We start from the raw sequence: 18,729 nt of genomic DNA on the forward strand, positions 1-18,729 counted from the left end.
AAAATCACCAGCTTTACACTGAGTAGGTCGAGCAGAAATGGCTGAGATTTCCATATGTTGATGTTAAAAATATATTTAGCCGCAAATATGAATAAAGAGTTTTGAGACCAATTAACTTCCTGGTTTCCCTTTGTCTCATTTTTTTAGATGCTGTTTATATTGTGATTCTGAACTTGTTTGTTTTGGTCTGGTTTATCATTTGCTAGCAGATGTTGTCCAGAAACATTTCCAAGCATCATTTTATGTGTGGGGCAAAGAGAAAATAAATAAATAAATAAAATGCTTTCAAGAGGGTTGCACTATTATCTGACAAAGATAAATATGCATTCTTTATAACCTAGATTATAATTGTAAAAAAAAAACAAAAAGAAAAAAAACACATAAAAAACATGACAAGCCGCATCTAGGGCTAATAGATGCTTATTATTTTTTGCTCAAAGAAGAAAAGCAATAATCTATTCAAGGCAGCATCGTTGTCATAGCAACTGGCGTCAATTTTTATCCCACATCAGACAGGCTGAGTGGGCGGGACTAACGGCTGTCAGACGTGTTGGAAGCTAACAAATGCGTCGTGCAACTACAAACAGGCTCCCAATTGTTTAGGGCACAAAGTGAGGCGTTGTCATTTCCAGGTGATACAGTTAATTCATTTCCCTGCTTTTCGCCAAAATAAACACATAAACGAGAAACTAAATTATAGTTTTCATTTAGAAAAGAAACACAATATAACTTCTACACAAAAAGGACAGTGGTGTCGAGAGAGCGTCGAGTGAAATAAAAAACAATCATACAGCTGAATGAAGCGGTTTTCCCTCAAAATGTTGCTAATTTCTTTATCGATAATAAATTTGTCTGGCATTGTGTTTGTTTAATCTGCCTTCCAACATTTTTGAAAAACTAGGTCTTTCATTTCCAGTGGTTCAAATTAACATTCTTCATAAGTTCCGGTTCGAACGAAATACATTTCCCATAATTCTTTGCAGCTGACCTGTAACCCAAAATGTCAGCACCCTGAAAGCTCATGCAAGGACTACTGTTATGGATATTATTTATTTGAAGCAGACTGTTCACTAAGGTCTCACTTAGCTGTTTCTGTTATGTTAGCATGTTGCTAACCTTGCTAATGCTGCGCAGGTAGCCTTTGGGGAGCTTGTTAGCATTTCTCCTCCCCTGATAATAATAATAACAATAATAATAATGCTGTGAGGTTTCTAGAAAATATGACGTATTTTCTTGTCAAACAGCTCTGCGACATTTCACTGCTAGGACGGGTTTTACCGTTTAAAGTGTGTAGGAGGAAAATACCGAGCTACAACATTTGCTACAGGGTGCTGAGACACCGCTTGGTGAAAAGTCTGCCTGTATTATCCAGCAGCTTCAGGAGCTTAAGCACACAGCCAGCCAAGGTAACAAACCCACCTCAGAGTCAGTTAAGGCAACCATGCATGGATTACTGTTAGTAAATATGAAATATTTAGTATGTTTCCTTTACAGTTAATAGAGTTAGTTGCTCTTTGTTGTTCCTAAGGATGCTGTCGACCTGTCCAAGTTCCCTGTGGACAAAATCAGGAATTTCTGCATCATTGCCCATATCGACCATGGGAAAAGCACTTTGGCTGACAGGCTGCTGGAAATGACGGGTAGAAAGCTTCACAGAGTCTCACACCTCTGTAAAACAGTATCAAACACCTGGAATGTGGACCTTTGTTTAGCTGAATATTACATTTCTGTGTAAAACTCAGTTCGATTTCTCCAAATCAGACCAAATCTTTTCAGTTTGAGACATTTGCCCTCACATCTGGCGTGCCCCAGGGCTCTGTTCTTGGTCCTGTTTTGTTTATAGATCATTATCGTCACTGTTCTCTTTGCCACTTTGTCGGCGTCTTTAGAAATGTGACGTAAGCATGTGTGCCTGTTGTGCTGGAATTGTCTCTTAATGTTGATATTGTTGGGAAACAGGCGCCATCGCAAAGACGGAGAAGAACAAGCAGGTTCTGGACAAACTTCAAGTGGAGCGGGAGCGAGGGATCACCGTGAAGGCCCAGACGGCCTCGTTGTTCTACAGCCACGACGGACAGGAGTATCTCCTGAACCTCATTGACACGCCGGTAGAGTCCCACTTCTTCACAGTTCAAAATATGTCTCCAACCCAAGCACCAAACGTTTTTTGTAATGTGACTAAATAAGAAAGATATCTTGCAAGGTTTCCCCCAGAAAACTTGCTAAGCTCGGTTGTTGGGTGGCAGTCATTCATCCAGCGGCCCGTCGTGTTTTTGAGTTAAAAATGTTTAAAGTTGACAGGAAATTTGAAAATATCACTTGGTAATCATGTGTTATTGAAAGATTGGAAGTTTAACACCTGAATACCAACCATAAAGTCTTAAAAATGCAAACATTTGAAAAAGACTTAAATAAGCAGTGTTTAGCCTGGTGGGGCACAAGTACAGCCTGATGGCCCGCCAGGCTTATAATACATTGGGGGAAACCCTGTCTTGTGTTATGAATTAGTTTTGAATGCAGGTTTGCTTTCCCTCCAGGGCCATGTCGACTTCAGCTATGAAGTGTCCCGTTCACTTTCCGCTTGCCAAGGAGTCCTGTTGATTATCGATGCCAATCAAGTAATAAATATATATTTATTGACTTTCCGAGGATTTATTTTTTCTGCGTGATTTGAGGTCTCTCATCTGTTGTGGTCTCTTAAAGGGCATTCAGGCGCAAACCGTCGCCAACTTCTACCTGGCCTTCGAAGCCCAGCTGGCTATCATACCTGTGATTAACAAGGTACTTTCAGACATTCCCACTGAGAGTTACCTGTACAAGGAAAGGTGACTTTGTTCTGTCTCCTCAGATTGATTTGAAAAACGCCGACCCGGAGCGAGTGGAGTCGCAGATCGAGAAGGTGTTCGATATCCCACGTGAGGAGTGCATCAGAGTAAGAGATGGCGGGAACATGCTAACCGTTTCCCCGTACATTTCACCGTGCGCGCCTCGCAAACGTCTCCTCCTGTGTGTCAGATTTCCGCCAAGCTGGGAACAAACGTGGAGGCGGTTCTTCAGGCGGTCGTCAAAAGGATCCCACAGTAAGACCGGCGAGTTAGTTCTCTCCGTCTCTCGTGTGAAGTCTCGTTTTGTCTCGTTTTGCTCAGGCTTTCCTTCTTTTCCCCCCAGTCCCGGAGGGAGTGTCGACGACCCGTTCAAAGCTCTGGTGTTTGACTCCAATTTCGACCACTACAGAGGAGTGGTGGCCAACATCGCCGTGATCGGAGGGCGGGTGAAGAAGGGCGACAAGATCGTGTCGGCGCATCTCAGTAAAACCTACGAAGTCAACGAGCTGGGCCTGCTGCGGCCGGAGGAACACGCTACACAGAAACTGTAAGTGGACGGTGTGTATCGTTAACTGCTGGTCTTTAGTTTTCATTTTCTTCTTTGCCAGTCAAACTTTTTACAGCCTGGAAGATAAAAATCCAGGTCAAGAACAGTGGAAAACTGCCGAACCTTCAAAACATATATTTATTGGAGATTTTTCTTCTAACGAGACAAACATGCAAAATCTTAACCTGCGTTTTGATTTACAGTAATCTGCCCCACCATTTCCTACAAATCTCTGCTGTATTCTTTTAACTAATTAAGTATAAGTTTGTTTTGTTGTTTTAGTATTTCTTCAGTTTTCAAAAATTTCTTAAGTTGTATTTTTGGACCTCAGTCACTTTTGATCGACAATTTTGGCCCACATAATAAAAGGTTTTATCCAAACGTCGCGTTAGCATCTCATGCTAATACCAACATGGCCGTTCTCTAGCTTTGCAGGCCAGGTGGGTTACATCATTGCGGGGATGAAGGACGTGAAGGAGGCCCAGATTGGCGACACTCTTTACCACCACGATCATCCGGTCCAAGCTCTTCCCGGCTTCAAGCCTGCCAAAGCCATGGTGTTCGCCGGTAAGACTCTCCCTGATTTCCACTTTTAAAAAGTAAACTCGGATTCAAACTGGAGGTGGGGAACCGTCTAAAAGTTATTCTGCTCTTGGCCCCTGAGTCAAGTTTTGTTTACGTAAGGCTTTCAGTGAAGAATCCAGCGTGGCTGGTAATGTGCTGCCTTTGTCGTTTCCTCCTCCTCAGGCATGTACCCAATGGACCAATCAGAGTACCCGGCCCTGCGGAGCGCCATTGAGAGGCTGACCCTGAATGACTCCAGTGTCACAGTGCAGAGAGACAGCAGTCTGGCCCTGGGAGCAGGCTGGAGGTCAGAACCAGCGCTTTTCAATTAGAGGAAAAATGAACTTCTGGGTGAAGAAGGGTGGGGTCAGGATTTGTACCGAGGTCACCAAGGAGAAAATGTTGGCGATAAGGCCACGTTCACACAGCAGGCAAACGCGAATTAAATCCGCTTCTTCCCCTCCGCCCCCCAAATTGTAACCTATGTTTGACGTTTTCTCCGCAATTCTGATCTTTTCACCCAGAAAAACATCCGATCTGTGCCACATCCATACGTGGAACTAATTCAGATTCATATCCTATAGCTTTGAAAGTGTCAGCACTCTGAACAGTCACATCGCATTTTATTCAGCTTTTACATCGTTGACGTGAGACATGCGTCATAATTCTAGACCAGAAAAAGCCAGATGCCTTTAAATGAGGACGTAAACAACGGGAGAAAACGATGATTATGAACTTACGAATCTGTTCTATTGGCATCGCATCACGATCCGTACGCATCCCGACTTCTCTACAGAAATTGCCATCAATGCTCCACAAAATGCCGTTGCTATTCGTTGTGATTTCTTTGTTGTTGCTGTGGTCGTGTGTAGATTGTGCATCGGCTGAATAAACTTTAAAATTGATCCACGTTTTTCTTCTGATTGCGCTCGCATTTAATCAGCAGATTGAACGACCACACACACAAAAAATCTGAACTGAGCGTCACGACCTGCTGTGTGAACGTGGCATTAGACGACTTTCCTGCTTCCTCCATCTGGTTTCTAGTTGTGTTTTAGTTGCGTGTCCTCCTCCACAGACTTGGTTTTCTGGGTCTTCTTCACATGGAGGTGTTCAATCAGAGACTGGAGCAGGAGTACAACGCGTCGGTCATAGTGACCTCCCCCACCGTGCCCTACAAGGCCATCCTCTCCTCGGCAAAGCTCATCAAGGTAGAAGAAGGGCGACAAATGTCAGAGATAATAAGACATTTTCCCATAAGTGAAATAATCTGCCAGTGGAACTAGTACTTTTCTTTAAAATCAGTATTCAAGAATTATTGACTTAAAGGAAGTTTCAAGTATAAGATATTTGTAGAATTTGATCCTTTTCATCAAAAATCATAATATAATTTCTAGTTGGTTATAGAGGAACAGTTTTTCCAATTCTAAGGTATTTTTCCTCCTGACTTTCTCCTTAATGAAGTCTGTTATATGTGATCAGAACCTCTAAAACCCGTCCGTGTTCTTGTCCTCACAGGAGCACGGCGGCGAGGAGGTCACCATAGTGAACCCAGCTCAGTTCCCAGACAGATCGGTCGTGTTGGAATATTTGGAGCCCATGGTGCTGGGGACGATTCTGGCTCCAGACGCTTACACCGGCAAGATTATGAGCCTGTGCTTGGTGAGAGGGATGGGAGTAAAATGCTAAAGAGATGAATTAAAACTCAGTACAGATGCAGTTTTGCATACATAAACATACCAGTTTAGAAAACTAAGAATTCACACAAGTGCTGTGGGTCAGAAAATGAATTTTTAAACTCGACTTTCTGACAAAAGTAAAACTAAAAAGCCTCGCAAAAGAAAGTTGTGGTTTATCTTTCAGAGTCGCAGGGGGGTGCAGAAGAGCATGGTGTACATTGACGAGCAGCGTGTCATGTTGAAGTATCTCTTCCCCCTGAATGAGATCGTTGTGGATTTTTACGACCTCCTCAAATCAATGTCATCCGGATACGCCAGGTAAACTGTAGCTGGTCGCAGCATGCAGCTCAAAACAACGCCTGGTTTTCGTACATCAAGAGAAAAACCGGGAGAAAGTGAAAAGGGACAAATTTGCTAAGTTTAGTTGTGTGTTTATTCAAGAAAATGAATTATTAATTACCGATCTGCGGAAGGCAAAAATAACTAAGTCCTCACACTCAGGATTTTCAGACAGTCTGGTTTTGGATGCAAAATGTACTTTATGCGGCTCTGTTTAGAAATCTAAACACTCGACAAGCTCCTTATATTATCACCTTAATGTCCCTCATTCAGCTGTTTATGTGCTACGAAGACGAGGATGTGTTAACAAAACAAATAAAAATTGCAACACGATGGTGGGGCCAATAAGCAAGGCTGAATTTGAAGGCAGTCATGAGTTAAAGCAAATGCTGCATATTGCGAAAAAAAATCATCCCTTTGTGCTAATAAAAGACGGCAATTACAACTGTTGAAATTCAGTTTTCTAATAAAATATCATTTTCCTCCAGTTCAGTTGTTTTTCTTGTCATTCCCATTTGATTTTGCTGAAGTAACTCTTTGCGTTCTTCTCACCACTTCCATCTCTTGCTTCCACAGCTTTGACTATGAGAATGCAGATTACCAGGCTGCCGATTTGATAAAGATGGACATTCTACTGAACGGCCGGCCGGTGGAGGAACTCACCACCATCGTGCACAGGTACAGCCTAGTCTTTATTATGTTGAAATATTCTGGGGATGGTTGTATTTGTTAACCTCAGTTGGTTTTTGATTAAACTGGTTTCTGTGGAGTTTGAATAATCAGACAGTTATTCAAATCCTACAGTTACATCGCTATGTGTTCTGTACAAAATTAATTAAAGTTTACTATTCTTTTAGAGGGTGAACTTGCATTATACTATTATCAATATATATTACTTAAAAGTGGTCTCAAAAACAACATTATTATTTATCGCCGTCATTTCTTGAACAATTTATCGTTCGGCAAAATTGATCTTTATGGCAGTCAATGCATGTTTTTTTTTTATTTTTTATATTTGTATCATCTTACTGGGTTTTTCTGACAGGGAGCGTGCGTACAGTACGGGGAAAGCCATGTGTGAGCGCCTGAAAGAATCCATTCCCAGGCAGATGTTTGAGATCGCCATACAGGCAGCCATCGGAAGTAAAGTCATAGCAAGAGAAACGTAAGTAGTACAGCGTCTGCCCTGAGCTCCTCCATTCGTCGGCAACATTTTGAACTTACAACAATCAATAAATGGTACTTCGGAATAAACGTGGTGCTGTGTTCCTCTTTCAGAGTAAAAGCATTCAGGAAAAATGTTCTTGCTAAATGTGTAAGTAGAATGGTTTCTGTTGTCTTATGCAATATCTTGTCGCAAGTCGTTTTAATCCGCTCATCTTTTGCAGTACGGAGGCGACATAACGCGGAAGATGAAGCTGCTGAAGAGGCAAGCCGAGGGTAAAAAGAAGATGCGGCGCGTCGGCAACGTTGACGTTCCAAAAGACGCCTTCATTAGTGTTCTGAAGAGGAAAGAAAAATAAAACATTATTTTAATCCATTATTTATGCATTTGCTGCAACCGTAATCAAAAAATAAAGGAATTGCTAAACTTTTTTAAAACTTTGGCAATCTCTTTTAGTTTTTATTAGTTTTTTGTTTCCTTTCTGATGCTTTGTTCACATTTCTCTAATCAAAAATGGATGTAGCACCAGAAATGAAATACAAAATTAGACATTTTTCTCAATCATGTTGGGATTTTAATAGATATTTAGAGGATAAGAAGTGATGCAATTTCATTATTTGCATTATTAAAAACAAATAAAGTGAACATGGAAGTGGTTCCCATGGTAACTCTGAAGAAGCTGTAGAGGTCCACAACTCGGGTGGGAGAAACAACTATAGGTCTTCCAGTCCGCAATTCTAGCCTTTATGGAATAGCAGGAAAAAAGAAAAAAAAGAAAAAAAGGTATTAAGAAGTCAGGTTTCATGTTGTGTTAACACTCCACAACTTTAGCTGTTATTAAAATTCCATAAAATATCAAATCAAGGTATGCTAACATGTTAACATTGAAGGGAACCAGAAATAAATTCTAACTAGTAAGGCAGGAATCTGGATATAAATTTTATGATGTGTATTAATTTGATATTCACCACTATTTACTTTTTGTGAATATAAAATTATAGGAATAAAGTACCTTAATCGAGCATAAATAAATGCCCAACCCAGGGAACTGGTGTAAACGGAGCTGTCTTGCAGTGACTAAATTCTCCCAGCAGATGGCAGCAGAGGCTCAGACATGTACATACGGGTAGTTTAGTCTTGTATCATTGTTTTAACGTACTTCTTTTTTTTTTCATTTTTACAAGTTAAACTTTAGATATTCTTTGTTCTTTCTCCTCTAAGAGCAGAACAAAACTAATATTATAGGGAAACTTTTTTTTTTTTTTTTTTGGCCATTTCATCATTGTAAAACCTTAGATCTGTGGTGCCCAAGTTTCTCCACCTCTGATGCTGGATTTAAACAGATGAATCACTTCTTCGGGTTGTCACAATTTTTGCAGAGAGCCCATGTTTAAATCAGGTTTATTGAACATGGAAGACATAAAATATGCAAAACGCCACAACTGAAATGGACACTGCTTTGAACAATGAATAGACATAGTATTAGATTTCCTTACTTTATTCTCAGAATTCTGAGATTAATATCATGCTTTGACTTCCTCTGCCACGTAACAGGTCTTTTAAATCTGACATGTACATCCAGGAAGTTAGTTTTCCTGCTGAGATCAAATTCATAGTTTTAAAATAAAAGTCAGAAAATTCTGAGATTAAAATCAGAATTCTGAGGGCAGAAAAATCCAAATTATGAGACTGAAGTCGGAATATTCTCGGATTAAAATCAGACTCATCTGACATTAAATTGTGAGATAAAAGTCAGAAAATTCTGAAATTATGAATTATGACAAAAATCTGGTTCCTGAGATTAAAGCCAAATTATTATTATTATGTATTTATTTTACAGTGGCAATAATCCCTTTCTGTACCTGCTTAATGTATTTGTTCTGGCTGACGCAAACAAAAACATAACCCAAGTGTTCTTTTAATAAGCGCGTTGGTTTTGTTTGGTTCTCTCGCCTTCCGTAGTTTATCAACGCGGAAGCTAAAATGAATGGCTACATTGCTAACTGGTATTAGTGTTTCTATCCCAAAAATACGTATAAACATCTACTGTTTGCTACTTTTCCCGAGAGACGGACATGTTGCGGGGTAACACGCAGCTTGTCGGGTTGTCCCTATGATGCGTGGCAGCTGCAGCTCCTATGTGTCGTCAGCGAGTTGTCCCCATTCAGATAAGTTAGTCGCTCAGTAAACCACCATGAGAGTCCGCTCGTCTGTGTTCGCCTGCTTCATTTTAATATTTGAAGTGCTCGGCGTTGCCCTCTTCCTGAGGGGCTTCTTCCCTGTTCCTGTCAAGTCTTCTTTCTCCTCCAAGAGCAGGCTGTCGGATTTACCCGCGGAGCCGCTGGCAGGTGAGAGCCCTCAGCATCACCCTTCCCCTACCTACTTACCTACCTGTCTGTCCCCCTCATTGTGGTTAAGCTCATCTGATTTGTTCTCACCTCACAGGAAGCCCTCCCAACTCCACCCGCCTGCCCCAGCCCCTGTTCAGGAGGGTCGTTCTCATGGTGGTGGATGCCCTCCGAGAGGACTTCGTGTTTGGACCCTCCGGGGGGTCCCACATGCCCTACACCCGGTACCTGGTGGAGAAAGGCTCGTCCCACAGCTTCGTGGCCAAGGCAAGACCTCCCACTGTCACCATGCCAAGGATCAAGGTAAGGTGCTACATTTATCCACATCTTAAATATGATTGCTTTTATCTGTGGCAAAGACATCTGCAGGGTTATATTTTCCCACAGCGTGTAAGCGCATCCTTAGAAATCATTACATTTATGTATCTAAAATTAAGGAATTAAATGCTCTTAAATTTATGTATGTACAATAAAGGCCTTAAAATGTCTTAAATTCATAAAACAATTTAAGTTAGCCCTAAATGCGTCCTGCAGTGGCAGGACTATTTAATCTCATATAGTTTTTTTTTTTTGTTTGTTTGTTTGTTTTTTTCTGGCGGGACTTTTCTGTCAGGCATTCATGACCAGAGGGGGTTGAGGCTACCACTAACAAGCTGCTAATATACCTTTACTAGCTAGCTAAGGCAAATTCTTTGAGCTAGCTATCTACGAAGCTAGCTAACTGGCTATAAAAAAAGGCAACTAAAAAGCTAGCTGCCTTTTGAGCTATGAAAAAGGTTAGCCTGCTAGCTAGCTAATTAGCTACATTTTTTCCATCTATAATGGGTATGTGAAAAATTTATTGCTGAACGGTATTTTTCACAATTTTTTTTTCCAGAATTAAATCTTCAAAAACAGAAATTTTGTTTAAAATTGATTTGCTGTTCAGCCCAACTTTGTCATATTGTTTTATACCCTGAGCTGTCCTGCTGTGTTTCTTCATTATGCTGTTTGCTCTCTAATATTCTTGAACAAATTTCTGAAACTGAGAATATATTGGCACTGAACTACAGACACAGAAACTCTATTAAATTAAGTATCTTCTGAAGACATTGGACACATTTCAGATTGTTTTTCATTTTTCATTCATAAACAATTTAGAAAACAATGCATCTTTTTTTGCTCCCCCTCATATTTTGTGTTGGTCTGTCGCATAAAATCCAAATAAAACAGGTCAAAGTTTGTGTCGAAACTTTCAAGAGGTATGAATGCTTTTGCAAGGCACCGTATAAGTAAACGCGTCATTCCATTGAAAGCCTGCCATCACCTTAATGCTCAGGATTCACTTTGTTCAGAAATACTTTGATTCAGTGGAATAAAGGTTTACACAGATTGTTCTCTGTGTTCCATTATAGATATTTGGTGATATTTAGCAGCCTCTTTTATCAATTTACTATCTATTATTATTATTATTATTATTATTATTATTATTATTATTATTATTCCAGTTGTTTTCTAAAATAATTCAATCAAGACTGTTAGTTTTAAGGAAGGAAAATCTTCTATATTTGTGTCGCTGGATGTTGGAGTGTTTTGACTGTTGACATGTTGGGTTTTATTAACAGAATTATATAGAACAGCTTCAAATGAAGCATTCATTTTTTTATTACCTTCATATGAGAGCATTATTATTATTGTTGTTAGTCTGTTGTTAAGGTTGGGGTACAGTACGTTTAATCAAATTATCATTTTGATACAAGTATGGCTTTAACTTTTCTGAAATTCATACAACTCTCAGCTCCAATGATCATTTTCCCCTTTCTATCCTTTGCTAATCATCTTTAATTAACTTTATCAGTCATAAACTCCTAAAATCATAAATACATAACAGAACCTAGTGATAAACCATCTGGTTCCTACCAGGTGTTGGAAAATCAAAAACAAAATGCATAAGCAGTGCTAGAAAAGTTGAGGAACTACTTACTTCATAAGAGTTAGGAAAGTTTTGTAGAACTGGAAGTCCAGCATGTTGACTAACTTAATCATCAGCAACTCTGTAACCTCTTCTGTAAAAACACAAGCTGTGCTCAGCTTTTGGTTGGAACCCCTGAGACGTGTGTTAATAACGCATAAAGAAGAAAAGACGTTATAAAGGACCGTGAAGAAAGAGTTATCTTGACCATCTTCTCTAAATAATTCATGCTGCTGCGGCGTTCGTCTTTCTGTCGAGCTGTGCCTGTCGGTCTCTGCGGGAGCGGCTGTCCGAGGAAGTTCACTCAGACGTCAGTCACAAGGACTCAGAGAAATAATCTAAAACTCAATCCCGCATCGTACGGGCCTCCATTGTTCATCTTGGATGTTAAATTTTATGGCAGAAAACTAGAACAGTTATTCATTTACAGGATATGGTTTTCCTGTTAAAAAATAAAATAGGCAGCAACTTGTTATGGGTTTAGAGGATTTTATAGGAGCAAATTGCAAGTCTTTATGAAAATAAAAAAACAAAGCAAAAAAAACCAGAAGCTACATGTTAGCCCCCACCGACATATAAAGCAAATGAGGTGACAGAATAACTGAGAAGGACAGAGCTGAAGTTTGAACCAGCAACAAGATAAACTTCTGCCTATTGAGCAACTTCTGTATTCATAGAATAAAACAAGAATGTGTGTTAACCTTCAGACCAATACCGATTTCTGTTTTTTGGGGGGGATTTTACACGATCATATCACATAAAAGAGAAAATAAAAAGTTTGCTGCATGTTGAACAGTCGTAGCAGTTCTGAATCCAAGTGAGATTAAGTAAGTAAGTGAAAGGAATTACAAAAACATTCCCATTTATCAATCAAGGCAGGTTTCAGGTTCCACAAACAGCATTTAAAGGATTGGAGAAAAGAAATACATTTTTAAAAATCTTTTTAACTAACCAATAACTAATCAGAGCAGATCTGAGAAAAATATCGTCTGATTGCGATCAGTGGCTGATTGATCGGTGCATTTTTAACACAAACCTGTCCACCATATCAAACGTTTTTTCTTTTTTTTAAGCGTAAAATGAATTTTGCATACACATAACACCCAAAATTCCTCGTGAGCCAACATGTAACATATTCAGTGAAAGGAACGATGAGGAACTTCTCAGAAACGGGAGATAAATGTTCTTTCTGGATCTGAAGGCAGGAAAACGGGGCGTGTTGTCAAATTTTGATGATGCGTCATGTTGATGAGAGCAGCGTGAGTGCTGCCCAGCCAAGAGGGAATGGCAGTCATGTTGTGCTTGCTGCAGATGACAGTTTGTTGTGCTGAAACACGCCGAGACAGCGAACCGACTGCTGTGAACAGCAAAGAGTCAGCAGTTGTTGTCAGTAACGGAGGAACGAGGTTGCAAAGGTGGTGATATTTTTATGTTTTTATTTTTTTCCACCTGCAAATAATCAGCTTAGCTTAGTCTGCATCCCATCGGCGCCAGGGCAGCACGGAGGTGGATGAAAGGCGTCTGACAAAAGCTGAAGGGTAAAGTGGAATATTTTTTTCTCCCGCGTCAGAGGGGGAGGAAAAAAAAAGTAAGAGGTAATATTTAGGCTTTCTTGGTGGTGGCGGAAAAGAATGAGGAACTGCTGACGGTGTCAAGCTGTCTCAACCCAAAGAGACGGGAGCCACACATCAGCCTCGAGGAGCGCTGCCGCAGAGAAAAGACGGCGTGGACAGAATCCTCCTCAGTGATGTCTTGAGGAAATGTTTGGGAAGGCAGAACAGGAGCTGTGGGAATTCACACTCGGCGGCTTCTTGGCAGAGTGCACAGCTGATGTTTACTTAAAAATATTCCTGATCAAGGAAACAAAATGAATCACTCTTTCTCATTAAAGAATTGGTTTAGTCTTGAGAGGTGAGTTATTGTTTTTTTGAAGTCGTACTGGAGCCAAGTTGCTGTGGTTTGGTGCGACACCCCGGAGTTCTTCGGCCCTGCTTGAGGCAGATGGTTTTCTTTTGCGCGGCGCGCTTTAATTTGAGTTCTAATTATAGTCATCAAACAAAATTATGACATATGAGAAAGCATGCCGTCCAAACTCTCACTGGTTCACCAAACTAGCTTGGCTCACTGCCACCATCTCCAGTCAGGGATTTCTGTGAATGATTTCCTGTCTACAGTTTCCTAAAACTTGAGACTGCTGACACCAATTTAGATTTCTTTTTAAAAGCTGTAAATTATTAAGGACAAAAGTATTCTTTGGTCACTTATAGCTTCTAAAGAAATTAAAATTAGAAATTACAGATGGATATTTATCGTATCGTTTATCATATATCGTGACACATTTTTTTATCATAAGAATATAAATTTATCATTGTCACAATAATTTCCAATTAAAGATGTTTAAACCCCCCAAAACTGTCTTTATTGTCAGGTTTAATAGTTTTACTATTTTCTCCACTGTTTATTCAATAAAAGCTTCAATAAATACCAATAAATTTGAAAATAAAGTTGCTGACTGCAGTTTAGTGAAACAAATCACACTTCTTTACTCACTTCTATCGTTATAGAAAGTTTTATCACAATATTTTGCAATAAAACTTTAAGTTCATATCGCCCAGCCCTGTTAGAAATATTTAAGAGGATTAGAGCCATTGGAGAAAAAAGAATCCTGGCTTTATTGTGTTGAGGCTATTTTCCTGAAATGCCTCATACCAAACATGTTCTCTCAGACTGTCCAAAGAACGTTGACTTCTTGGTCTTTGGTCGTTTTTCCACTCTGGCCTTCATGTTTTTCTTAAAGAGCAAAAGTTGTCCTCCTTGCGCATCTCCTATAAATCTCTGAGGCTTAAATTGCTTTAAACTGTTTTCTGTATTGTTAAAGCTGGTGTTGAATATAAATATGCCTAATGTTACACTGATCAGTTTGGCAGAGTACAGTCGACTATATAGAGAAATAAGAGTAAGATTAAATCCGCTGAGTCACTAAATCTATGTTCAGTAGTTCTGTCCAGCCTTTGTTTTAGTGATGTGAGAATGTTGTAACTGGGCTTTACTGACTGAGGCACCCGCTCTCACCTTTACTCCTGGTTAGCCATCGTCTTGGCTGTGATAAAATGAAGCGTCCTATAGGCAGAGTGATGTAGAGAAGGAAGAGGACATGGAGAGGATTGAGATTTATGTGGACGTGCAGGGAAGCAGATGTTTCCCTATAATCCGAGGGTTTAGAGAAAGATGCGGGGATAATGAAGGACAAAGACAGGCGGACATTCTGTGCCAATATCCCACTTTCCCTGATGCAGGGGGTAGTTTATTTTAAAGAAGATGGAAAGCCTTGCAAAAATTGTATAACCTGAAAAATCATCTTCAAACTTTAATTTTTTTTCCTCACATCTAACAATATTCATTCACTTCTCCTTTTATGACAAAATATATACATCACAATTTGGTAAGGCAGATTGTATTTTGAGTTGGCAAATGTTTATCTTTCAAATAGTGATGTATTTCACATTTTTGTTTATGTTTCAGTATGTAACAAAGTAGAGTTTTATGAAAATTATGCGAGACGGTGTAAGTATCTAAAGTGAAGTCAACTTTATTCATAGAAAACATTTCATGCATCTTTCAGTCTCTAAGCCCAGAAGAAGAAAAACAGGCCATTTTTAATTTAAGGTTTCATCATGATTTCTTGCATGTTGGGTGGGTGTTTTATTCCAAATGTATAAGGAATATTTACATTTTAAAAGTCGGACAAGAATCGGATCCCCCACAAACCTGACCAAAGTCTTTCAGACATTCCTGACCCCAACTGGTTTCTGGTGGCAGTGGGTAAGACCGAAGTGTATATACACACACACACACAAAGTTGGAATGTAAGACCTCTACAAATGCATCCATCCATTCATCCATCCATCGTATACACACACCAACCCCATTTGTGGCAGGGTCATGGGGTAGCCGGTACCTATCTTCAGCGGTCAGTGAGCGATCAGCTATGCACGCACACCTAAGGACAATTTAAAGAGATCAGTTAAACTTACAGTGGTGTTTCTGGTCTATGGGAGGAAGCCAAAGTACTGGCTTGACCTGAAAGAACTGGCGAACTCGGTGCTGAAAGAACTCCCCAGATCTTCTTAATGCAAGGCAACAGCGATACCACCTGCTCCAGATGTTCATACAGTAATTGGGGAAATGGAAACCTATAAAAGGACAATCTGCTCCAGCTGGACTCAAGTCATTGTAGGAGAGTCTTATTTATCTGAAGACAGTTGGGGACCAACTTTTCAGATAACACACTAGACACAATGGATTGAAATCTTGCCACCCTGTGCTGTAGAAGGCACATGTTAAAGGCCTGTCTTTAGTTAGCAAACATCTAAATGATCAAGCAAAGACATCAGAGGTAAGTGCTATGATCAGTCGAGATCAAAGCTTTGCATGGACTCAACTTTGCATTGCTGACTGGCCGCAAACCTTCATTGCTTATTCTGAGCTATGCAGATGTTTTCAGAATGATACTGACACAAAGCCTACAACCAAGGTGTCACAGGACTAGCCAAAGAAGAGTCGCATTAAGGTTATGTAGAGCCCTAGCCAGTCTGCTGACCTTACTCCTATAAAACTCTGTGAAGAGAATGGAAACTATGACTTGCAGCCAGATGCCTCAAAAATTTACAATTTCTCTGAAAAGAGGAGGACCAGAGATCTGGATGTATGGTAGGTATTTTGTTTCCCTTAGATGAAAGAAAACATTTTTCTGTACATTAGGCAACAAAACCCTATCAAAATGGATCAGAACAATACATTTTCTGCTGCTGTCATGCTATGTTGCATTTTAGAAAACAGCATGTAACGCAACACGTTGCTCTGTCTGCAGTAGCTGTGCTGATCAGCCCGACCTCAACAAAGATTCAGAAAGTCTGTTCTCCAAAAAGGCTTGCAAAACAAAACGACTTCGCCAGCAGGGGGCATTACAGACCAGCTGCTAATTTCTGTTTAACATCTTTACAATTATGAGTTTGGTTTCTCCTTTTATTGAAGATCTTCTTTTAATTCTCAATTTAACTTCAGTCCTGTCTCTAACAATTGAGTTATATTTTACTCTTTTGGAAAATTTTCATGTCTTAGAACGGCTATTGTAACCGCAATTAACTGGGCGAGACTCTCAGGAACATCACTGAGGTGCTTAATTTGAAATTGGATTTCAGGTAACGGCAACACAAAGCAATGCATTGTGGGCGATTGAGAGGTTGGAATCGGCCTGGTTGGTGTGAACACAGCGGCGTGTGGCTTCTTCTGGCGAATTATCTGAGACGATCAAGGATATTTTTCAGTTTGTAGAGGAACGTCTTCCTACCAGAAACGAGCAGAAAGTAGTCACTGAAAAGGAAAGAGAAAAAAAAAAACAAAAAAAAGAGCCCGTCTACTGCCAGACTCTGGAACGTGGAACGCAACCCCTTCCGCCGGCGTTCTGGCACCCTCGCTACGCCGGAGAGTGTCAGTAAACCCCGCTCGTACTGTATGCGGCATTTATTCACGTCGAAGGCCTTGGACACACGCTGTGGGCCGGTAATTAGTACGTTGATGAGTCACTCATTTATCCGGGCAGCTTTTCAACGTGATTTCTCTATGTAGAGCAATTTAAACAATTTCAAAGCATTCGGAGAGGACAGTTGTAGAGTATTTTCACACAGCATAACCCCCCGCCTTTATTTGCAAAATAGCATATTGCTATTAATAAAACCGGAGACCTCCATGCAGCTGAACAGGCAGAAAGTGAAGCTTGGTTTTGCACCAGAGTCATCCATCCCTTTCCTGTAATAAGCACCTGAAACAAAAGAGTCACCCAAAAGGTTAAACAAAAATGTAGCTGAGGAACTAAGTTTTCTTGAAATTTCTGCTTTGACCCCAACTTTTAGAAATCAAACTGAAGCTAAAATAGTTGAGTAAAGGTGGAGCATTTTGACTTGACATGGCCTGTTGTAGAGCTTTCTCTCTGTGTCACTATGTTTGATCTCCCTGAGAGTTTTGGACGGAGGTGTTTGTACAGAAATAAAGCCGACTGATTAAAAACATCTCATTTACTGCATTCAGTTCTGTCTGCCTTGGTAACCACAACTTCTGTGAGCCTGCATTCAAATCTATATTCTGCGTTTTCACTTGCATGTAAAACTCGAAAGCTCGCCTGAATAAAACAGAACAGGTTTGCTTTGATATGCTTAGCCTTAATATTGTATGTTGAGCTCCTTCTAGCTCCTATGGCAACCTGAAGCTGTTTTCTTCATCATGTTGTACCGACTCTGTCATTAAGCTTCAAATTGAAACTAAAGGACAAGGGCAAACTGTGTCAGAGGAACCACTGGCTGATGTTTTCACTGCATCTTTAGCCTAGCATTAAGCCTGTTGCAATTAGCAGTTAATCAACTAATCACATAAATGAAATTTAGCTGGATGATTTCAATTCTGATTGTTTTTTTCAAGGGAAATTTTGTTTAGAGAGAAATTCTGATTCACTTTATTTATAGTTTTGGTTCTGTTTTAATTATTTTTTTGGTTGTTGCTTTTTATTTTTAGATGTTTAAGATGTCTTCCAGTGTAATTGGTCTTTGAGAGAGAGAACTGGTCTTATTACGCCAGTATCAATATATTACATGAAATGTCCTCAAAACAACAACAACAATATAGCTTATCTCAGTTTATTGTTGGAAACTCCTTCAATACCAGAATGTTGCATCTTTGCCTATAGATTTGCACTAGTAAAATATACATTTCCATTTTTACAGAAGAGCTGATAACGGATAAGAAAAGGTTTATCACTTTTTGGTGTTTCATTTTTTACGTGTGGGTGGTTGTTTTTCTTTTTTTTAAGAGCTTCTGTTTGGCGGCGTAGGTATAGAAGAGTTAAAGCACTTCTCAAACAGCACCACAGATTGGAACAAACAAAGAGAAAGTGTTTTGTCTGCAAATGTAAAAGCTGATAAGATGAACAAAATACTTAGATGTGAAGTGGAAGACTGGATTATATAAGCACAAGTACACGCACACACACACACACACACACACACACACACACACACATCAACACTAAGGCAGTGCTTTAGGCAGTGATTTAATAGAGTTTCCCTGCCCACCCTCCCACCCCTCAGTAGTTTTTGTTCACGGCTGGGTTATCGCACAATAAACATCGCTAATCTCTGTGTATTTTCGAACATGCTGAAGGACGTCAGGCTGTGCTCCCGGCAGCTCACAGGGGGGTTAACTGACAGTTTGCTCATGTCTGCAAACTCGGATCTCCTTCAGTGTTTTGGTGAAAGCAGC

The 18,729-nt window shown here is 40.0% G+C and overlaps 2 protein-coding genes across 3 annotated transcripts in view; both read left to right on the plus strand.

The window, feature by feature from the left end:
- The first annotated feature begins 909 nt into the window (after window positions 1-909).
- On the plus strand, window positions 910-7,557 carry LOC103149310 (translation factor Guf1, mitochondrial-like). Its single transcript, XM_007568402.2, has 17 exons — window positions 910-1,406; window positions 1,529-1,640; window positions 1,960-2,108; window positions 2,538-2,618; window positions 2,704-2,781; window positions 2,849-2,932; window positions 3,016-3,080; window positions 3,169-3,372; window positions 3,800-3,939; window positions 4,120-4,243; window positions 5,015-5,147; window positions 5,455-5,598; window positions 5,800-5,933; window positions 6,531-6,632; window positions 7,000-7,119; window positions 7,233-7,269; window positions 7,343-7,557. Exons 1-17 carry the CDS (start codon window positions 1,221-1,223, stop codon window positions 7,475-7,477), a joined length of 2,028 nt encoding a protein of 675 aa, XP_007568464.1. The 5' UTR covers window positions 910-1,220; the 3' UTR covers window positions 7,478-7,557.
- Window positions 7,558-9,313: 1,756 nt separating this feature from the next.
- The window catches only part of pigg (phosphatidylinositol glycan anchor biosynthesis class G (EMM blood group)), a 90,576-nt gene continuing 81,160 nt past the window's right edge, over window positions 9,314-18,729 (plus strand). For both annotated transcript variants that reach the window (XM_007568404.2, XM_016679822.1), the window contains exons 1-2: window positions 9,314-9,467; window positions 9,565-9,770. In XM_007568404.2, the coding sequence (XP_007568466.1) occupies window positions 9,314-9,467; window positions 9,565-9,770 (360 nt within the window). The remainder of the gene's footprint in view (window positions 9,468-9,564; window positions 9,771-18,729) is intronic.

This window comes from Poecilia formosa, unplaced genomic scaffold, assembly GCF_000485575.1.
Source record: "Poecilia formosa unplaced genomic scaffold, Poecilia_formosa-5.1.2 Scaffold221, whole genome shotgun sequence".
In the NCBI taxonomy this organism is placed as follows: Eukaryota; Metazoa; Chordata; class Actinopteri; order Cyprinodontiformes; family Poeciliidae; genus Poecilia; species Poecilia formosa.